Source organism: Cynocephalus volans, chromosome 6 (assembly GCF_027409185.1).
Source record: "Cynocephalus volans isolate mCynVol1 chromosome 6, mCynVol1.pri, whole genome shotgun sequence".
In the NCBI taxonomy this organism is placed as follows: domain Eukaryota; kingdom Metazoa; phylum Chordata; class Mammalia; order Dermoptera; family Cynocephalidae; genus Cynocephalus; species Cynocephalus volans.
In genome coordinates this window covers 128361208-128379567 of record NC_084465.1, presented here as the reverse complement: position 1 = coordinate 128379567, position 18360 = coordinate 128361208, and the positions used below count along the sequence as shown (strand labels likewise).

The following is an 18360-nucleotide window of genomic DNA, read 5'->3' as shown; positions in this document are numbered from 1 at the left end:
GAAGCTTAGGAAGATTTACAGGTGTTTAATAGCCACAATAAAAGAGCGTCTATTCATGACAAATCTAGTTGGAAGTCTCTAAGGTGCACAATAAAGACAGGTCCTTGGTATGGGACTAGCCACCATTTTTCCACCAGCATTTTTATGAAAGGTTTAAATGAAAACAAAGATTTGCTTACCACATTTTAAAAATTATTTAAAAATAGGTTCAAAGAGGGAGAATCCAATGCTCTGTACAATAGAATTGAGATTCAAAAGGTGTTCATAAGTGAAAGCAGTTACATTGAAACAAATCAGCTGTACTCTCATACTAGTATAAATGTTATCAATACCTGACATTTACTGAGAATTTACAATATGCCAGGCATTTCTACATGCATTAGCTCATGTGATCCTCATAAAAACCCTAGGAGGCAGGTGTATAAGCTGCCATGCAGAGATGACAAAATGCAAAGGCTGAGATGAGAGCCTTTCCTGTCTCTCTCCTTTAATAGCCTAATGTTTGGGATAGGCTAGATTCTGCTCCACAAAGTCATTCAGAGACCCAGGTTCCTAACATTTTATTGCTTTGCTCTCCTTAGGTGTTGTCCTTAATGGCAAGGTTGAAATTAGGTCACTATCACTTCTGTTTTCCAGCCCCCAAAAGGGGGAAAAGACATAAAGCCAGTAGAAGCCATTTTATCTTAAACAAGAGTTATGGAAGTTGCATTCATGATTTCTGCTCATGTTCCGTTGCTGCAAACATAGGCGGGTGGCCATTTCTGGCCACAATAGAGGCTAGGAAATGTCATTCATGGCTAGATGGGCATGTTCCCAATTAGAACTCAATTATCATGAAAGGAGGGGAGAATGGACTTGGGAGGACAGCTCTTAGTCTACCAAAGTAGTACTGTTAACATCCCAATTTTAGAGATGAAGAAACTGAAGTTCAGAGAGGTTAAGTCACATATTCCAAGACACACAGCAAGGAAGTGGCTGAACAAGAAGTTGAAACTCACAGCCTATGCTCTTTAGACCTTTGGAAAGGAGATTTTTACTGTCTCTTTACTTAGCAAGAAGCAACCATGTAACACAACTACAAGAAAAGCTAATGCAGGCAAATGCCAGATCACACAAAAGCATCATGTGAAAGTCAAGGTCAGACTTCTTAAGTGTAATGTGCTGCTTAAAGCATGTCTGGAATATGTACTTGGCTCTAAGAAAATGTTTTAAGAGACCCTTTGAGAAACATAGGTGTGTACAAAGGAAATTTACCAAGAGGCGTTAGGGGTGGTCTTGAAATTGTATCACATGAAGAATAGTTCATGAAACTGGGGATTGATTAGGCTGCTTTAAAAAAGTCTTCTAGGAATGCTACAGTGTTTTTTAAAGCATCTAAATGTCAGTCATGTTGAAGATGGATTAGACTAATTCTGTGTTGCTTCAGAAGCAAAACTGAGACCAGTGGGTGGAAATTTGAGCAAGGAAGATTTTAATCTTCTGTAAGGAGGTTCTTTCTCATCATCAGAGCAGTTGAAAAAGATGGTTGGAAGTCTTGGAGACAGGGAGTGCTCTTTTACTTGGTCTGTTCAGCCTATGGCTGAATCACCTCCTGTTAGAAATATTGTGCTGCGTAGGGTTGGACTGGATCACTTCTGAAGTCAGACCCCATGGAGAGTCTGTAATTTCCTTTGGGACTGTCCTGCAGCCAGGCAGGGTCCTGACTCCCTCTCTGTTCTTCCACTGCAGGTTCTACGATGAGATCAGGACCCCTCTCCTCTCTGACATCCGTATTGATTATCCACCCAGCTCAGTGGAGCATGCCACCAAAACCCTGTTCCCCAACTACTTCAATGGCTCAGAAATCATCATTGCAGGGAAGCTGGTGGACAGGAAGTTGGATCAACTGCATGTGGAGGTCACCGCTAGCAACAGTAAGAAATTCATCATCCTGAAGACAGATGTGCCTGTGGAGCCCCAGAAGCAGAGGAGTGACATCCCAGGAAGCCCCAGTCCCAAAGGTAATGGGGAGGAGGACCCCAACCACATTGAGCGTCTCTGGAGCTACCTCACTGTGAAGGAACTGCTGAGCTCCTGGCTGTGGAGTGCTGACGAGCAGGAGAAAGAGCGGCTGAGGCAGCAGGCCCAGGCTCTGGCGCTGAGCTATCACTTCCTCACACCCCTCACTGCCATGAAGCTGAAGAAGTCGGTGCCTGCCACAGACAGACTGGAGGACGCCTATGGCATGTCTGCAGCGATGGGACCCGAAACGGTGATGCAGAGCTTGCGGGGAGGCAGCTCCCGGCCAGGTAAGGACCCCCCAGAGATGGCTGATGGTGAGGAGCTTTGGGCCTAAATGCCTGTTTGAGCTCCTGGTATGGCCAAGGTAACCTCACAGCAGGGGTCTGTTTCATTTTATCATGTTATGACTTTTATAAATGATAACGCTCCATGCAGCTCATAGCCTTCAGGGAGTATCTTAGATTGTTGTGTTTGTGTGGTTATCAGCTGTGGCTCTCTAGAGAAATGAGAGAAGGTGGCATTTGGCACAGAACATTGCCCGTGAAGTCTGTCCATCAATAAATCATCAATAAACAGAGTGCACCCAGATGAACAAATAAACAAGTGTTCATTTTTAAATGAACATTTAACATTTAACATTTCTATATTTTTAAGTACTTCACAGTCTTTTTTTTTAATGTATGTGTTTGATTTTATTTTCCCAAGAACATATGTGAAGAATCCAAGATATGGATTCTCAAGAGAATTCGCCCTTTACAGCTCAGAATCTAAACAGAAACAGTCACGATCAGTCTCCATGCTGCCTTGCCAGGGGGAATTGTAGGACAAGAACAGGAGAAAGGAAAAGCAGTTAAACCAAAGCAGAGGATAGTATCCTCAGTAATATCTGTTTGTGGAAAATCATGCGTTTTATATGTGTGACATTTTTATTAGGTTCCTGTCAAGTTTCCATCACCTTGGAACTGAGGTTAACAGGGCCCTACTAGGCACCCCTCAAGTGCTGTCTAGGTTATTCCTCACATTCTAGATTCTGAGAAGCACCTAGGCATGGTGGAGAGAGCATGAATTTAAGATTCACTGACCCTCCTGGCCAGCTGTGGGATCTGGGGCAGGTTTCTGAGCCTCTCTGAGCTTCTGTTCCCTTGCCTGTTATAATGGGGTTAATAATAACTTCCCTAAAGGGCTGTTGGAAAAGTAAAGTATGAGAAAGTCTTTGGCACATAATGAGTGTTCTACGAACATTAGATACTCTCACCTGTGAAGTGTGCAGTCCCAGAAATGTACTGAAAATTCAAACCCGGACAGAGAGGTTACAAACCATCTGTGGCCGTTTTAGAAAGAGGGGAGCTGGTCTCGGCAATGATAGTGCCATTTTCATCTTGATTAACAGCCAGCTGTGAGATCCATGCCACATCCAGGCAGAAGGGATTTTTGAATAAGACTTTTATTCTATGTCAACCACTCAAATCTCAATAGCTTCAGGAGACAGCAGACTCAAATGATGCCAGACTCAGAGGGCCAGGAACACAGATGAGGGAATAACTAGCTGATGGCTCAGAGGTTTTTTGAAATAAGACTGAAATCTTTTTTTTTTGAAATAAGATCTCTGTTTTTTGAAATAAGATTGTCCTGACGTCAGCGAGTACTCAAGACAATCTTCCTTTTCTTAAGCTCTGATGACTTTTTTAATTTTAATTTTTCTGAGTGTCTGTGGCAGCTGCCACTCTTCAAAGCAATCTTCCATCCCATCTAAGTCCTCTTCCTTCCTGTTCCATCTGCACTCTGACCGTACTGCTCTGGCCGGGGACCACTATGGAGAAGGCGGTGCTTAAAAAGATTTAGATACTTCAAACTTTAATTTCTGGGAGGGGTAAAAACCAGTGAAGAAGAGCATACTTTTGCCAATACAATTTGAAGTAAGGTTTGGATTTTATTTACAGAAATTAATTTCCTTTTAGGTCATTCTTTAATTGAATACTTATCCAAAGTACAAAGTTCTTTGAAATACAAAGTATTTCAAAGCCTTCTTCTTTATGAATTATGCATACACACATAGCTACAGACACTGGATTGTAACTGTATCTTTTTTTTTTACATCTTTTTTGTTTTTACTGTAAAAGCCACATAATACAAAAATTACCATATTAACCATTTTTAAGTGTACAGTTCAGCAGTGTTGAGCATATTCACACGGTTGTGACACAGATCTCTAGAACTTACCTTGCAAATCGAAAACTCTATATCTATTAAACAATTCCTTTCTCTCTTCCCTCATAACTATATCGTATGTGTGATAGAATATTTTCTCCTATTATATACAAGAAATCACAGACAAAAAAGAAAATTAATTTATAAAAGAATAAAATAACGAATCTTCCACATTTATACCCGTGTGTGTTTGGAAGCTAAGCTTCATATTCAAGACAGGTGATGTTTTCAAAAGCTTTTTGACTTTTTAAGTTGCTACAAATGGATCTGAAGTCTGTATTTTATTCATCTTAACCCTCTCCTCTCTGTACCTCTCACTCCATCCTCTTTAATGAATAACAGTTGTGTTCTCTTCTCTTTGTCAGGACCTACGCTCAAGAAACTGTATGAGCCAAGAATCAAAATCTCTAAAACGTCAGGTAAAGAAAAGGATGTGGTTGACTGTGTGAATTGAGAGTAAGGTATGTTTAGAAAAGTGGACATAAAGACTTACCAAGGAATATGTGTACACTCTTAAGAATAAAACCCAGGGCCGACTCCGTGGCTCACTCGGGAGAGTGCAGCACTGGGAGCGCCGAGGCCGCAGGTTCGGATCCTATATAGGGATGGCCGGTGCACTCACTGGCTGAGCGTCGTGCAGGCGACACCAAGCCAAGGGTTACGATCCCCTTACCGGTCACAAAACAAAACAAACAAACAAAAGAATAAAACCCAGCCCTTATGATGGAACAGTCAGGAATTCCCTGAAGCCAGTTAAAATACCAGCTTGTAGAACAAGGCATCAGGACCCATATTTATTTAGCCCAGCAGTGTGAGGCAGATGCTAAGAACCAGGTCATTAAACCATTACATAAACACCGGGGAGATAACACAGTCCTGAGGAAGCCTGGCAGGAGCCCTGATAGGAGAATAGATGGATACCAGAGACACATTTTGATCATTATTGAGTTTAAAAGACATTTGTTTTAGAGATCTAAAGTATGCATGCATCCAGCCTCTGGTGGTGTAAACATAAAAATGCCTGGTGTGACAGGCAGGTTTTTTTGTTTTTTAATCCTTGGCTTTAGAAGCAAAGAACAGATTTTAAAATGTCATATAATTTCCTTTTGCCAAGTTCCTGGGATTATAATAAAAATCCAGATGGAAGGACATCATAAGGGCTGGGTTTTCTTCTTACAATTTACACATCGTCCTGCATAAGTTTTTTATTATTGTCTTTTCTGCTGATGTGCTTGCTGTACGTGTGAGTTCATAAAGCCAGGAACATCCCAGAGATTAGCAATGGAGAGAGAAGCCACACAGTCTCCAGTGGACCGAATGTGATTCCTTTGAACACACACATGCTTTCTGGAATGCAAGAAAACCACCCTCTTGGATGCTGCCTGGAGTTATAACTTTTGGACCCCTCCCCTCTCTTTTGGAGCAAGCAACATCTTTCCTTGTAAAAGGATTTGAATGATTTGAGTAAAAATGATCTGCTATGTGCACATGGGAAGTCTCAGAGAACTGTCAGATAAGCCATATTCATGACTAAAGAGTGCCCAAAACATGGATGAGAGCTTTTGTCTCTAGATGTCATTTTTTTCCCCCATCTGCAAAAGACCAGCACCTTGTGTTTCTTTATGTGTTGCCACTTGCAGGGTGCTTGAGGCAGTTCACAGTGAGAGCAGCCAGATTCTCTCCAGGGACCTCCTGAGTGATGCTGGGGGCACCAAGGGTTTTCAGCAGTTAAACGAGGGCATTAATTTGCTTGCAGCTCAAAGATACTGGACTCCTCTCAGTCTCCCATATCTCCACCATACACAGACACATACACATGCACACACATATACACCTGGAGTAGAGGCGTTCAGAAGCATGTTGTGCTTGGTGTATTAATTAGAGGGAAGCTAAATTTCTAACCAGCAAGAGAAGAGAATTGATATGACTCCTGGGAAATATTTGTTCTACACAATAAGAAGCAAGACTGTAAACCTTTAACAGAGGAGAAAGGACAAGGAACAGGGACCAGCTGAACTTCATGGTCTTCTCTGTGGACAGAAATTCGAGAGCGATAAAGTCAGTGTGCCCAAAGGAGAGATTTCCACTGTCACCACCGAACGTGTGCCTGGCCTCCTGTCTACTCTTTACACTCTACTTGTCACTGCCCCTTAAATGGGGCTTGACTCTCTTAGTGCTTGCATTCAAGATTGCATACAGTTGGCGCTGTGATTGTTTCTGAGATAGCCTATGGCTTCCTGGGAGAAGTGCCATAGAACTCTTGTCGTAGCAGAGGAAGGGTCTTCATGCAGATTTCCTCATATGGGCAGTTCAAGGAGAAGACAAATCACACAGGGAATCCACAGAAGGAACTGAAGAATGTGGACTCAGTGGCAGCTGAGCATGTACGGCGACGTCTCCCTCCTCTTCAGGCCCCCTCCCCTCCCCAAACTTTGTTGTCTATATTTCACTGAGACGTGGGGAAAGGAGCATCCGATTTGAATTTAGAAGACCTGAAGTCCGGTATTTCCTTGACCAGGAGTAACGAGGTAGCTTTGGGGAGTAATTGTCCTCATACACCTTCCTCATTTAGAAATTGAGGCCACCTTCCTTTCAGTTTTGCTGTCAGGATTAAATAAGTAATTCATGAGAAAATAGAAACAGTCATACTTTTGCATGGAAGGCACCCAATAAATGTCTTTTCTTTCTTTTTCTCTCCTTTTTTCTACTGTTCTGGCAGTGGATGGTGACCCGCATTTTGTCGTGGATTTCCCCTTGAGCAAACTCACTGTCTGCTTCAACATCGATGGGCAGCCCGGGGACATCCTCAGGCTGGTCTCTGATCACATGGGCTCTGGTAAGTTCTTCCGTCCACTGTGGGTCTGGGCTGGGTAGGTATTCCATCCCCCCCATTCTTAAGATGAACGTCCAGTTACATAAGGAGCACGTGACAGATGCTCAGGGAATGCTGTTGATGATGAATTAAAGGCAGTGGATTGTGTTCCTGGACTTGCAGTCAGAAAGACAAGCATTTGAATCCCTGCTTTATGACCTACGTGTTTTATGGCCCTGGGCACATGCCTTGGGAGCTGCACTTGTCTCCCTTGTAAAATGGACATAGTGAAACTCTGCTGGCCTCACAGGGCTATTATAAAGTGGATCAAATTAAATAATGCATATAAGTTGTTTTGTCAATGCCCAAGTGCCATAGCAATTCATGATATATTATTGTCATTATAGGTTGTGTATTCCTTATCCAAAATGCTTGGGACCAGAAGTGTTTCAGATTTTGGATTTGTTTGGAATATTTGCAGACTATATACCATTTGAGCATCCATAACCTAAATATCTGAAATCTGAAATGCTCCAATGAGCATCTCCTGTGAGAGTCATGCTGGCACTCAAAACGTTTTGGATTTGGGAGCATTTCACATTCTGGGTTTTCGGATTAGGGATGCTCAACTTGTATCTTTATCCATTCAAAAGCTGTGGTGGGGGAAGGCCAGAGTTCTAGACCCATCTATCTCAGGTCCTTGATGACTTAGCTGTGAAGCCAAAGGGTAACCACACAGCTCCGTGTGCAGCAAGCACCTTCATAAAAGGGGCTCTGGTCCCTGTTGATATATTGAGGAACTGAGTAAAAGCAATTAGTACAAAAAAATACTTTTCCAGTTCAATGTGGGTAACAATGCTTAGGACGTCCATGTGGACAGCCACACATGGAGTGGACATTGTGGCGTTTCTCAGTGCTGAGAAAATGGGTGTCTTGGAAGGTTAGATGCACAGGGTCCCCCAGCTGGGTGACCTGTACAACGTAATTATGTAAAGCGTGGTCCTGGGGCTCCTTTACCCTGTGTTCTCTGGCAGCCTTTCTATCCTCAGAGCTAAATCTCTAATGTTTCTAGTTTCAAAGGGTTCGGAGTGAGATAGGGACCAACTGTATCCCTCCCCCCTCCCCTGAAGTGTCCCCTCTCCTGGGAGCTGTTCTCATGACTTCTGTATGCCACAAGGTGTCCATGGTGGGAACTCAACCCAAAGATGCTTAGAGCCTCCAAGCCAGAGAGCATGGGCTGTCTATGCTAGGATTTCTCCTGTCCCCGACTCCTTGCCCCAGGGAAGGCACTTTTGTCCTTGAATGACTAAGAAGCTGCTGGTCAAGATTTATTGGGAAGATTTCCCCAACGCAGAGAAAACAACAGTTAATTATCTATCAATCTGTTATTGTTGCAAAGAGCAAAACAGATTTCACATGTATCACCTGATTCAGTCCCAAGCAGCTCACATGCATGTTTGCTTTTGGACCAGCACAGAACCAGAGGGGCTGGCTCCCAAGCCTTGCTCAAGGCCAGAAAACCTCAGTCGTGTTCCTAATGATGAAGGAAAAGGAAAGGACCTATATTGCATGGCAATTTACAGCCTACACATATGTTCCTCCGGGGGTCCTCAGAACAATTCTCCAAAGTTTTATGCCCCACACCTCATTTTACAGATGAGGAAATTGAAACTTAGTTGTTGTTTTTTTTTTAAGTGACTAGTCTAAGGAGGAACACCGAGTCGGTAGAAGAACTTGATATTTGAACTAAAAAAAATTCTAACTCTGCATTTCACCACACTGCTCGGTGGCATAGCAGGGTCTCCAAATTAGGATCAGTGGCAGCTGGTAGGTACAAAGTGAACACCAGAGCCACTGAAGACTTTTATCACCACAACCAGATGCTGGAATGAAAGCAAACAAGCATGCAACCCCTTCTATGACATGTCGACCGAAACCCACATCCTCCTTCCCCATTCCAAGATATTGATCAAACGTGGGGAGAAAGGACTCCTAACTTCATGATTCACTCATTCATTCACTGGTTCAGGAACCACCGGGCGGCCTCTGTGTGTGAGTCAGACAATGTTCTCAGTGCCGGGGACACAAAGGTAAAGGAGGAGGAGGAAGGAAATACTGATCAGACGTCTTTAGTGGGAGAGTGGGGGACAGTTTTTCTAACCATTGTTCTCTGACCTTTGGCCCTTGAGGTGTGACAGTGAATGGAGAGTTAATCGGCGCCCCGGCGCCTCCAAAAGGTCACAAGAAACAGCGCACATACTTCCGCATCATCACCATCCTTGTCAATAAGCCACAGAGATACTATCTTGAGATCACACCCAACAGAGTCATCTTGGATGGTGGGGACAGGCTGGTCCTCCCCTGCAACCAGAGCACAGTGGTGGGGAGTCAGGGGCTGGAGGTGTCGGTGTCTGCCAATGCCAACGTTACCGTCACCATCCAGGGCTCTATTGCCTTTGTCATCCTCATTCACCTCTACAAGAAGCCAGCGCCCTTCCAGAGAAACCACCTGGGCTTCTACATCTCCAGCAGCAAAGGCCTTTCCAGCAGCTGCCACGGACTGTTAGGTAGGAGTGCTCTCTTCTCCACATTGGGTGTAAAGGGTAAAATTAAATTTCCCAAGTGCAACTGATGTTGCCAGTATCTTCGCTTGATTGAGAAATTCCATGGGAATGTGGTCCTTACACATATATGGACTTACACACACACACACACACACACACACACACACACAATATAAAAATTAGCTTTCTTGCTTCCTGATGACTTCCTGGAATAGGAATGGGTGTTATAAACCTGTTCTCACTGGTCTTTTGGGAAAGCAAGCAGAGGAATGGAGAATGATCATCTTAGGGTCCGATTCTGTATCCCTGTGCATGAGGACACAGGGCAGCCCAGCACCCCACATGAGGAGCCATCTCCTCCCGAGGAGTCACCCTCACTGTCACGAGCTGCAGGTGGGCTGCTCTGGCGGGCTTTCTCCAACGTGCAGTTTCGCTGGGCCCTTTGCCCCAAACTGAAGAGTGAGTCATTGCCAGGGCCCAGTTTAGAAAGCAGGATTTCCTGGCCCTGAGCAGATGCACTTCAGGTGTCTGGCTGCCAAGGTCACGTGCCCTCTCGCAGACGTGGGTCTGTGTTCCTCTGGCCCAAGCAACGCCCTCACTTGACCTGGAGAATTCCAAGGACGAGTGTCAGGAATGACCTGAACTGACTTCTTTCCACACCTGACCCTGGTACACAGCACCAAATAGACAGTGTGGAGGGGGACCTACAACTGGGGAAGAAAGGGAGAGACCTGACCCTGCTTCCCCATTTATCTGCCTGTCTTGTCCCCCAAAGCCAGCAGGAGACTGTGGCCATCTCTACTTGCTGGCAGTGGCCCCCATCCTGAACCAAACCCCTGCAGTCTGTCTCCACCCGTCCCCTCCGGAACACATGTTCTGTCACCGCACTGGGAATGCGCGAACACCTCTGGGCGAGTCCCACCTAGCAGTTAGATTTCAACATGACATTGTCCACATGACATTTGACTTTGACCTAGACACGATGCTGCTTGTGTCCTCCCAGGTCAGTTCCTGAACCAGGATGCCAGACTCACCGAGCAGCCCGCCAGGCTCAGCCAGAACTTCACGCACCCTCCATCCTCCCAGCCAGGAGGGGGGTCTGAGCCTGTCCTGAAGGTGAAGGAGCACCGCGTCCCAGTGGTCTGGAAACAGAGGAAGATTTACAACGGGGAAGAGCAGGTCGACTGCTGGTTTGCCAGGAACAACGCGGCCAAACTGATTGACGGGCGGTATGAGGATTACCTGGCAGCACATCCTTTTGACACGGAGACGACATTTGGCTTGAGGGAATCCAGGGGACTCTGAAACTGGCAGCCTTGATGATAAGAGTGTCTGACAGGGAAGTGACTTTGGGGACACCATGGTGCGGCTCCTCTGTGGCTTGGCCTGACTCATTTCTTGGCAATTAGACGCTCTCCATAACCTACCCCTGGTGGAGTGTAGGTCCCGGGTCTACTTGAGCAAAGGACAGGGACAGGAAACTTGAGTGAACGTGTTCTTTCCTTCTGCCTGCTCTTCCTGCCCTGCCCCCTCCCTCCCTCCTACAGCAGAGAAACATTGTAGCACCAAGGGCAGGAAGGTCAAGTTCAAAACATAGCGGTCTGTGTCTTGTACCAACCAGCTTCTCATGGGGGAAGGTGCCATGGAATTTGTTTGCTCTGTGGAAATGGCCAGGTTTGGACACTCTGCTTTCTGCCTTATGATAACGCTTAGGAACCTCTCCCTTTAGTGCCACCGAGTTCTCCACATGTGCAGCCACCCTCTGCCCCAAAGCCCAGGGTCATGCAAACAGCACATGCATTGATCGTTGTCAATAATTAAGTCTGTTTTTAGGAGAGGAATTTCTTCTGCTATGGTATCTTGCCCTTAAAAATTAGTTTTCATTTTTAAAAACATTGATTGGAAGTAGAAAAATCTACACCCCAGATGCTGATCTCTTTCTAACAGGCTTTGTAAACCACTTGATGTTGCTAATGGCTATTCTCCAATGTATCCCAGTAAGCTAAGTGCTTTTAATAAACAGGACAGCCCCCTGGGGAGCTTTTTCCTGGCCCATCTTGGTGCTGGAGAGTTGGCCAGTTGAATGACTCCAATCTTTTACTTGGAGCTCTCTAGCCTCTGTCATAATTCCCGGACCTTTTCTGATTGCAGTTTTCCAGGGGGTGGTAAGTCACACGGGCACAGTGCTGGGATGGGGGAGAGCCAGCATCAGCACCCATGGGAGGACCCAACTTGCACGTTCTCAGCAGGAAGCATGTGCACGCTTAGAGACGCCACAAAGCCTTCTCGCATCTCAGACGGGCAAAGGCCGGGAAATGAGCGTGAGCGAGTGGCTCTGGCTCCAGAACTTGCACAAACCTGATCCCCTAAGGCAAAGGTTAAAATCAGGGTGGCTTCAAAAGTCAGTGAATGTCACTGTACTCATTCTGAATGCCCTCTGTAAAGCCTGGTTGTATTCTTAAAGTGACATGAGGCTGATGGTGGCCCAAAGCAGTCCTTCTCTCCCTCCCCAGTAAAGTTCTTGCTTTTTGCTTTGCTTGGTCTTGTCAGGTCCACTGAGTGAGTAGCCTGCTCAGGAAGCAGATGGACACAGGGGTTTCTTGAGCCAAACAGCAGAGAAAGGAAGATTGTGGTCAGAGAAAAAAAAAAAATTTGATGTGGGCCAGAGTTGAAGGCTTTTGTGCTGGCTTCACGGGAAGCTCTTCCATTGGGCACGACGCCAGAGTAGCCTCTGCATGAAATGAAGGCGTGCTTAGCACTTAGAGAGAAACCCAAGTTAAGAAAATTGTTTATCATGTTTACCTTCCCGTGGGAAACTTGAGCAGTACAATGATATCCATGTGTCCCTGACGGACTCAGTGGCTGCAGGAATGAGCTGGTGCTGGGTGGCTGTGTGGGCACTGTCCGCCTGGGGAACCCCCTCGGCCCATGGCCTGTCAGTTGTGCTACTTATATGACCCCCATCTTCCCAAACTTGGTGGCCTGTTTTCATGCCAGAGGTGCAAAGACTACCAGCGCATACTGCTGATAGATGCTCCCATATTTTGGAGCTCGGAAAAGAGGAGGAACCTGTTAGGCTTAGCCAGTGACTGTCAAGCTCCCCAGGACCTTCCTATTATGTAAGTCCCAGCTGGGCAGACAGTCCTTGAGCCAAAAGCGCTGTCCCCTGTGCCACACTTGGAGCAGTGATGTGTTGTTCCAGCTGTATTCTCAACACTGGGGAGAAGGGTGTTATTAGGCAAGACCAGTTATGACTGCTTCTGCTGCTACCTTATCTAAGAGCAGGGAAACATTCCAATGAGATACCCATAGCTAACTTCCCTATGCAGGAAAAATAAAAGAAAAAAATATCAAAGTTGAGCTTTTGTTTTTTAAAAAATGTGTTCTTACTAGATAAATACCACTCTTCTTTCTTCTCTTCTTTACATATAGATCTCTCTCCCTCTTTTTTTTCCCAAAAGGTATTTACTGTTAAGTTTTGTCTTAGCTGCAGATTGGTATCTGTGAGCCTGAAACCCCATACCAGTGTTTTACTTAGGACTGTTTCATTTGACTGAAAAGTGTAGTGTTTTCTGTTGGCCACATGCATTGTGACTAGCAAGCTATTTAAAGTAAATGCAAAGGAAAGGAGGAATTCTCTTCTAGGATGGGGAAACTGAGGCAGGGTGCAGTTGAGTGATTTTTCCCAAGTTGTATAAAAGCCTCCAGAATTCACTTCGTTAGCTTTGACACTGTTCTACCATCCAGGCCATCATTTATTTTTCTTGAGCATTTATACCTAAGGTGGGGGGTTACTGAGAAATATATCACAATTAGGGGAGATAAATCTCATCATTATCATCATAGCTAATGTTAATGAGCCATAATAAGTGACTAAGTGGGACCTTGAGCGAGTTGACATGTCTGGGTTCCAATCCCCTCCCTGTTCTGAAAAAGAAAGGCATTTGAATGGGTCATCTTTAAGGGTCTTCTAATTTAAAGTTTATATTCCCCAAATAAAATGGACTGAACGTTCTCTACCCACCCGTGCTAGCGTTTTGTCTTCCTCCATCTGACTTTTTGATGATTTACTACTTCAGGCTGGAGAGAGGAGGCATTTGGGAGGGTAAAACATCCCAGCGCTCCATCTGAGCCAGGCAGCTGTGCTGAGGACGCAGGAGCTGGGAACTGGAGAAAGCTCCTCTTCGTTCCTGTCAATAGTAACATTAAATATTTAATTGAATTGTGTATCCTTACAGATGGATTAGGAACAGGATTTATTCCTTTAAATTTATCTTTTGGCTAAACTGAATGATGTGAACCAAATGTTCGTGTCCTCCCAAAACTCATATGCTGAAGCCTAAATCCCCAACGTGATGATATTTGGAAGAGGAAACTTTGGAAAGTGATTAGGTCATGAAGGTGGAGCTTTCACGAATGGGATTATTGCCCTTATAAGTAGAAACACAAGAGAGATGATCTCTCTTCTCTCCACCATGTGAGGGTACAATGAGAAGATGGCCATGTGTAAACCAAGAAGAGGGCCCTCACCAGACACCAGGTCTGCTGGTGCCTTGATCTTGGACTTCCCAGCCTCCAGAACTGCGGGAAATGTTTGTTGTTTAAGCCACCCAGTCTGTGGTATTCTTGCAGCCCAGGTTGACAAAGACATGAAATCATTCAAAATATGAATTCTTTTTCCTTTCTTTAAGCTCTCCAGAATGTACACAAGGAATGCTGTTATTAAAATTTGAAAGACTCTTGGAATCATAAGAACACAGTCCAGCTAAAATAAACAGCAAATAAAATAACACAGCTAAGCAAATACTTAGAAATGTAACTTTAAATATTTATGTTAGTCTGTTTTAAATACTAAGTAGGGTACAAGATAGTTCACATGCAAAAGACGTTTTTCTTAAACAAATTTGTAAGAGAATGATGTGTAAAAACAAATAACATGTTGGTATATTTATTTTTTGAGGGAAAATGGAATTAGGGCTATTGAGAATAAAATTTTATGATTCTGACTGCAATCCTTGTTTGTAGGAATTTCTGAATTATATAAAATGATATGTAAGTAGATTACTGACATTGGAAGAATATGGCATTTGGCAAGACTTAAGCCATCTGTTTTTCTTAAGTGCCTTGGGCTCAATGGCTGCTGCTTTTCGCCTTTGCTGTCCTGGCCACCAAGCCCCATGGCTTTTCACAGTAACTCTGCCTCCTATTTTGCTGAGAAAATGGAGAAAGGAGCTCCCTTGTTCACTCTTTCTCAGATCCAAGGGACTGCATCTCACATGGGCTGTCATCTGGGAGGCCCCCTTCCTTCCAGGTGTGACTAACTGTCTACCTCTGTCCGGACCCCATCTTACATCCCTGGCGTGGTTACCTCCAGACTCCTGTGCCTCGCCAGAGGCTTCCCTCTTGATTTCACGTGTCATTCCAGAAGTTTCCTCTATCTGAAACAATTGTCCCTTCGTGGGGCTCCCATGTGGCTTCTATCTTCTCTTTTATTTCGGTGTCAGATTTGCTCCAGTGGTTGGTATTTGAACCCATTTTTTTTTCACCTCCTAGTTGGTTACTTAAGGCATCAGATGCAGCTTCTGTCTTCACCACGTTAATGGAAGCTCATCGCAGACGTCGCGTTACCCATTCCCAATGTCCGATTCCAGCTAGAGTCTTCAACCTCCACCCATGACTTTGTTGACCTTCTCTTCTTTCTTGAAATGCTGGATCCCTTTGTGTCTTTTATGTGATTTAAAAAAAATGTTTCCTAGTCTCCTTCGATGAATTTCTTTCATTTTACCAACATGTGAACTGACCCTAAGTTTCCTCTGTGGTCCTCTGAACTCTCTCCCTTAGCGATCTCATCCACTTCATGGTTCCCACGTCTTTCTCTGCATACAGAGTGACGCCTGAATATGACTGCAGTGGTGACTTTTCTTCTGAAGTCACTTTCCTTTAGTTATTCTGGCATCATCTCAACTCAGGAATTAAAGCAAACTTTCCATCTTTGAAGTATCCATATCTATATTATAAGTATTTGGGGTTGGGGATATCCTTCTCTATTTTGGATGTTGCAAATAAAAGTGAAATATACATATACACACATGGGCGTACTTCAAAAAGTTCGTGGAAATATTTCTATCGTCTTTTAATCCTAGTTTTCCATGAACTTGTTGAAGTACCTTTGTGTGTGTATATATCTAACTAGCTAGTTAGCTATGCTGGGTGCATTTCCTAGGAAGCCAACCCCAAACTAATTTTTATTGACACAGTGTTCTTCCTGAAAATTCTCTGTTAATCATATTATCTTCTCAAAACAACAGCTGTGTTTGTGCAGGAGCAGCCCCAATGTCCTGGTGGCTCACTGGGAATTTCTGGTTATATAAGTTGAACATCACGTGTACTAAGTTTATTGACATGCTCAAAATAACTTCATTAAACTACAAGTACAAAATTCATTATAAATACATTTTAGTATACTTTTTAAAAATAAATTTTGTTTGAGATGTATAAGGTAATGTAGATGATACAATACTCCGGATATCTGAGTGTGAATGGAGGCCTGAATGGTACACATGTGCTCTTTTATTCTGTTAAATTTCCAGCTGGAAGTCTTCCTCACATTTCTAGGATCTTTCAGCCACGAAGTTCACATAAGCCCTATAAATGTTAAACAATTAAAAATCACACAATGCAGGTCCACGTGGAAAGTCACAGAAGCAGCAAACCTTTCCACGGGAAGGGAAAAATAGTTTAAGGCTCAGCTCCAAAGTGAAGCGTATTTGTTTTTGAAGAAGGCTGGGGCCTGGGAATATTCTAGAGACTAAAGGTTCTAGAACTTGTCCTTTCAATCTCTTCGTCTGCCTGCCTGGAAAACTGAATTAGAGCACTCTGAGAACTTGTGATGAAGAGACTCTGGGGTGAAACTTTGTATATTACTGAATGACAATAATATTATAAATTGTTCATGCAATTTTCCCAGCAGAGAAAATGCCTCAAAACAAATACATTCACTTGTGCGTTCATTCAGCTAATATTCAGTGTGCACTAACTCTGTGGAGGGGCTAGGGCACCCTTCCTGTCCAGCCCTGGAGATAATGTTTTACGTAATATGTTATAAGAGATGGGCAGCAGTCTGTCTTACTACGGAGATTCAGATGAAATGTACGGGGATTTAAAAAGGAAGAGGTGTTTTCAGCCTGAGGCAGGAGAGGAGCCGGCATTTATTTGATCTGCGTCTTACAGAACTGGCCAGGTTTGGAGGGAGGAAAATTTCTAGGAGCATTTTATCTATTAACATTCTCAGCCAAAACAGTATAAGGAAAAGGGAAATTGTACAGAGGCAGTAAAATTCCAGGGAGATTAAGTCACTTGCTCTCATCACAGAGCTATTATTTGGGCTCGGGCTGGTCCAGCTGCAGGACCTTTCCTCTTTCCATGACTCAGGGATGCTCCGGACAAAACAAGGGCAGCTTCTGCTGGGGCTGCCGTGGAGAGCTGGCCCCATGTCTGGGACACCCCCGTATGTATCAGCTGCATGTCACAGGCCGAGAGGGTGAGCCAGGTGGGCAGTGGCACTTGGTCATGCCCCAGAGGCAGGTATTTCACTGTTGCTTTTTCCCACCCAACTATGGGCTCCAATGTGTTGAATGTCGTGCGGCTTTTGCCACTGGTCAGGGTGAGAAGTGGGTGGAGAATCTCGATTGGTGGACATGAGGGTCATCATGAGGAAGTACGGCCACCATCTGCCAAGTGTTGCTTGCTGGATGAGGGTGTTCCTGGAAAGAAACATGGCCTGGAAAGAAAGGGATGCACGGGGCAACTGGGACTCTCTGCTGGGCCCGCAGCAGCACCTGCATTTGCTCCTTTTGATTCCTCAGACCCAAAGACTGCTCCAAGCTTATCTTTTTCCCTTTTCCTTAGAAATGACCTCCTAGGAAACGTCTTGCAGTCAGCAGCTTTCTGAAGCAAATCATCATTAGATGGAAGGATGTGGAAACACACTTGGGGTGGTGTGGGCTGTTCCCAACCCTCACCCCAGTTAGATACACAGAAATAGAGGCAGAAGTCACAGGCATATGTAGTGGCTTTTAAATATCACTTGTCTTCTTGGGACAGGCCTAGACAATGCAGCCATTGACATGATTAATGAGCCTCCCAGGCCACAGCAGGCAGAGAGAGGGTGGGCTGAGCAGGTGGGAATGAAGGAGCATCCTTTTTTCTCTGTCACGCGCCCGCCACCCTGCAAGGGGATGTGTCCTGGTTTTTGCTGAGGAGATAAGCCAGTCTCGAGGAGAACAAGGGGAACATAGGAGTTTGGCAGCAAGTAAAGAAGGCAGGAGCTAAGCATAGACTTGAAGTGGATCGAGGCCACAGAGTTAGTTCCTAATGTGTGGAAAGAGGGGAGGTAGGGAAGGGACTGGCAAGGATGCCCGTCTCCAAGGGTGGAATACCTGGGAGAAAAGTTTCTGGGTCCTTCCCGGTCTCTGTTGCACAATCTTGGTCACCAGGGCTCACTCAGATGAATGAAGCCAGTCTCCCCTTGTCTGGGGAACTTCGGGTCCTGTAATTCTGGCTGGCTGGCTTGCGCATGGCCAGCACCGGGCTGCTTCCACCACAGGCACCATGGTGCTGGAGCCTGGAGCAAGGTGAGAAAGGCAATGCAAGAAGTGACAGCATCATGTGGGTCAGCAGGGAGCAGGGGCTCAAAGGGCCAAGAGCGGCTTTGACATACCACCACACCACGATGCATAATGTCTTTTGAGTCCGGGACACTTTGATCATGTGATG

General features: G+C 44.8%; 1 protein-coding gene across 1 annotated transcript in view; it reads left to right on the top strand.

The window, feature by feature from the left end:
* ITIH5 (inter-alpha-trypsin inhibitor heavy chain 5) overlaps window positions 1-14597 on the top strand; it is an 88998-nt gene extending 74401 nt beyond the window's left edge. The window contains exons 10-14 of the mRNA XM_063100702.1: window positions 1729-2288; window positions 4575-4628; window positions 6929-7045; window positions 9211-9588; window positions 10589-14597. Of these exons, the coding sequence (XP_062956772.1) occupies window positions 1729-2288; window positions 4575-4628; window positions 6929-7045; window positions 9211-9588; window positions 10589-10890 (1411 nt within the window). The 3' untranslated portion in view covers window positions 10891-14597. The remainder of the gene's footprint in view (window positions 1-1728; window positions 2289-4574; window positions 4629-6928; window positions 7046-9210; window positions 9589-10588) is intronic.
* Window positions 14598-18360: the final 3763 nt, after the last annotated feature.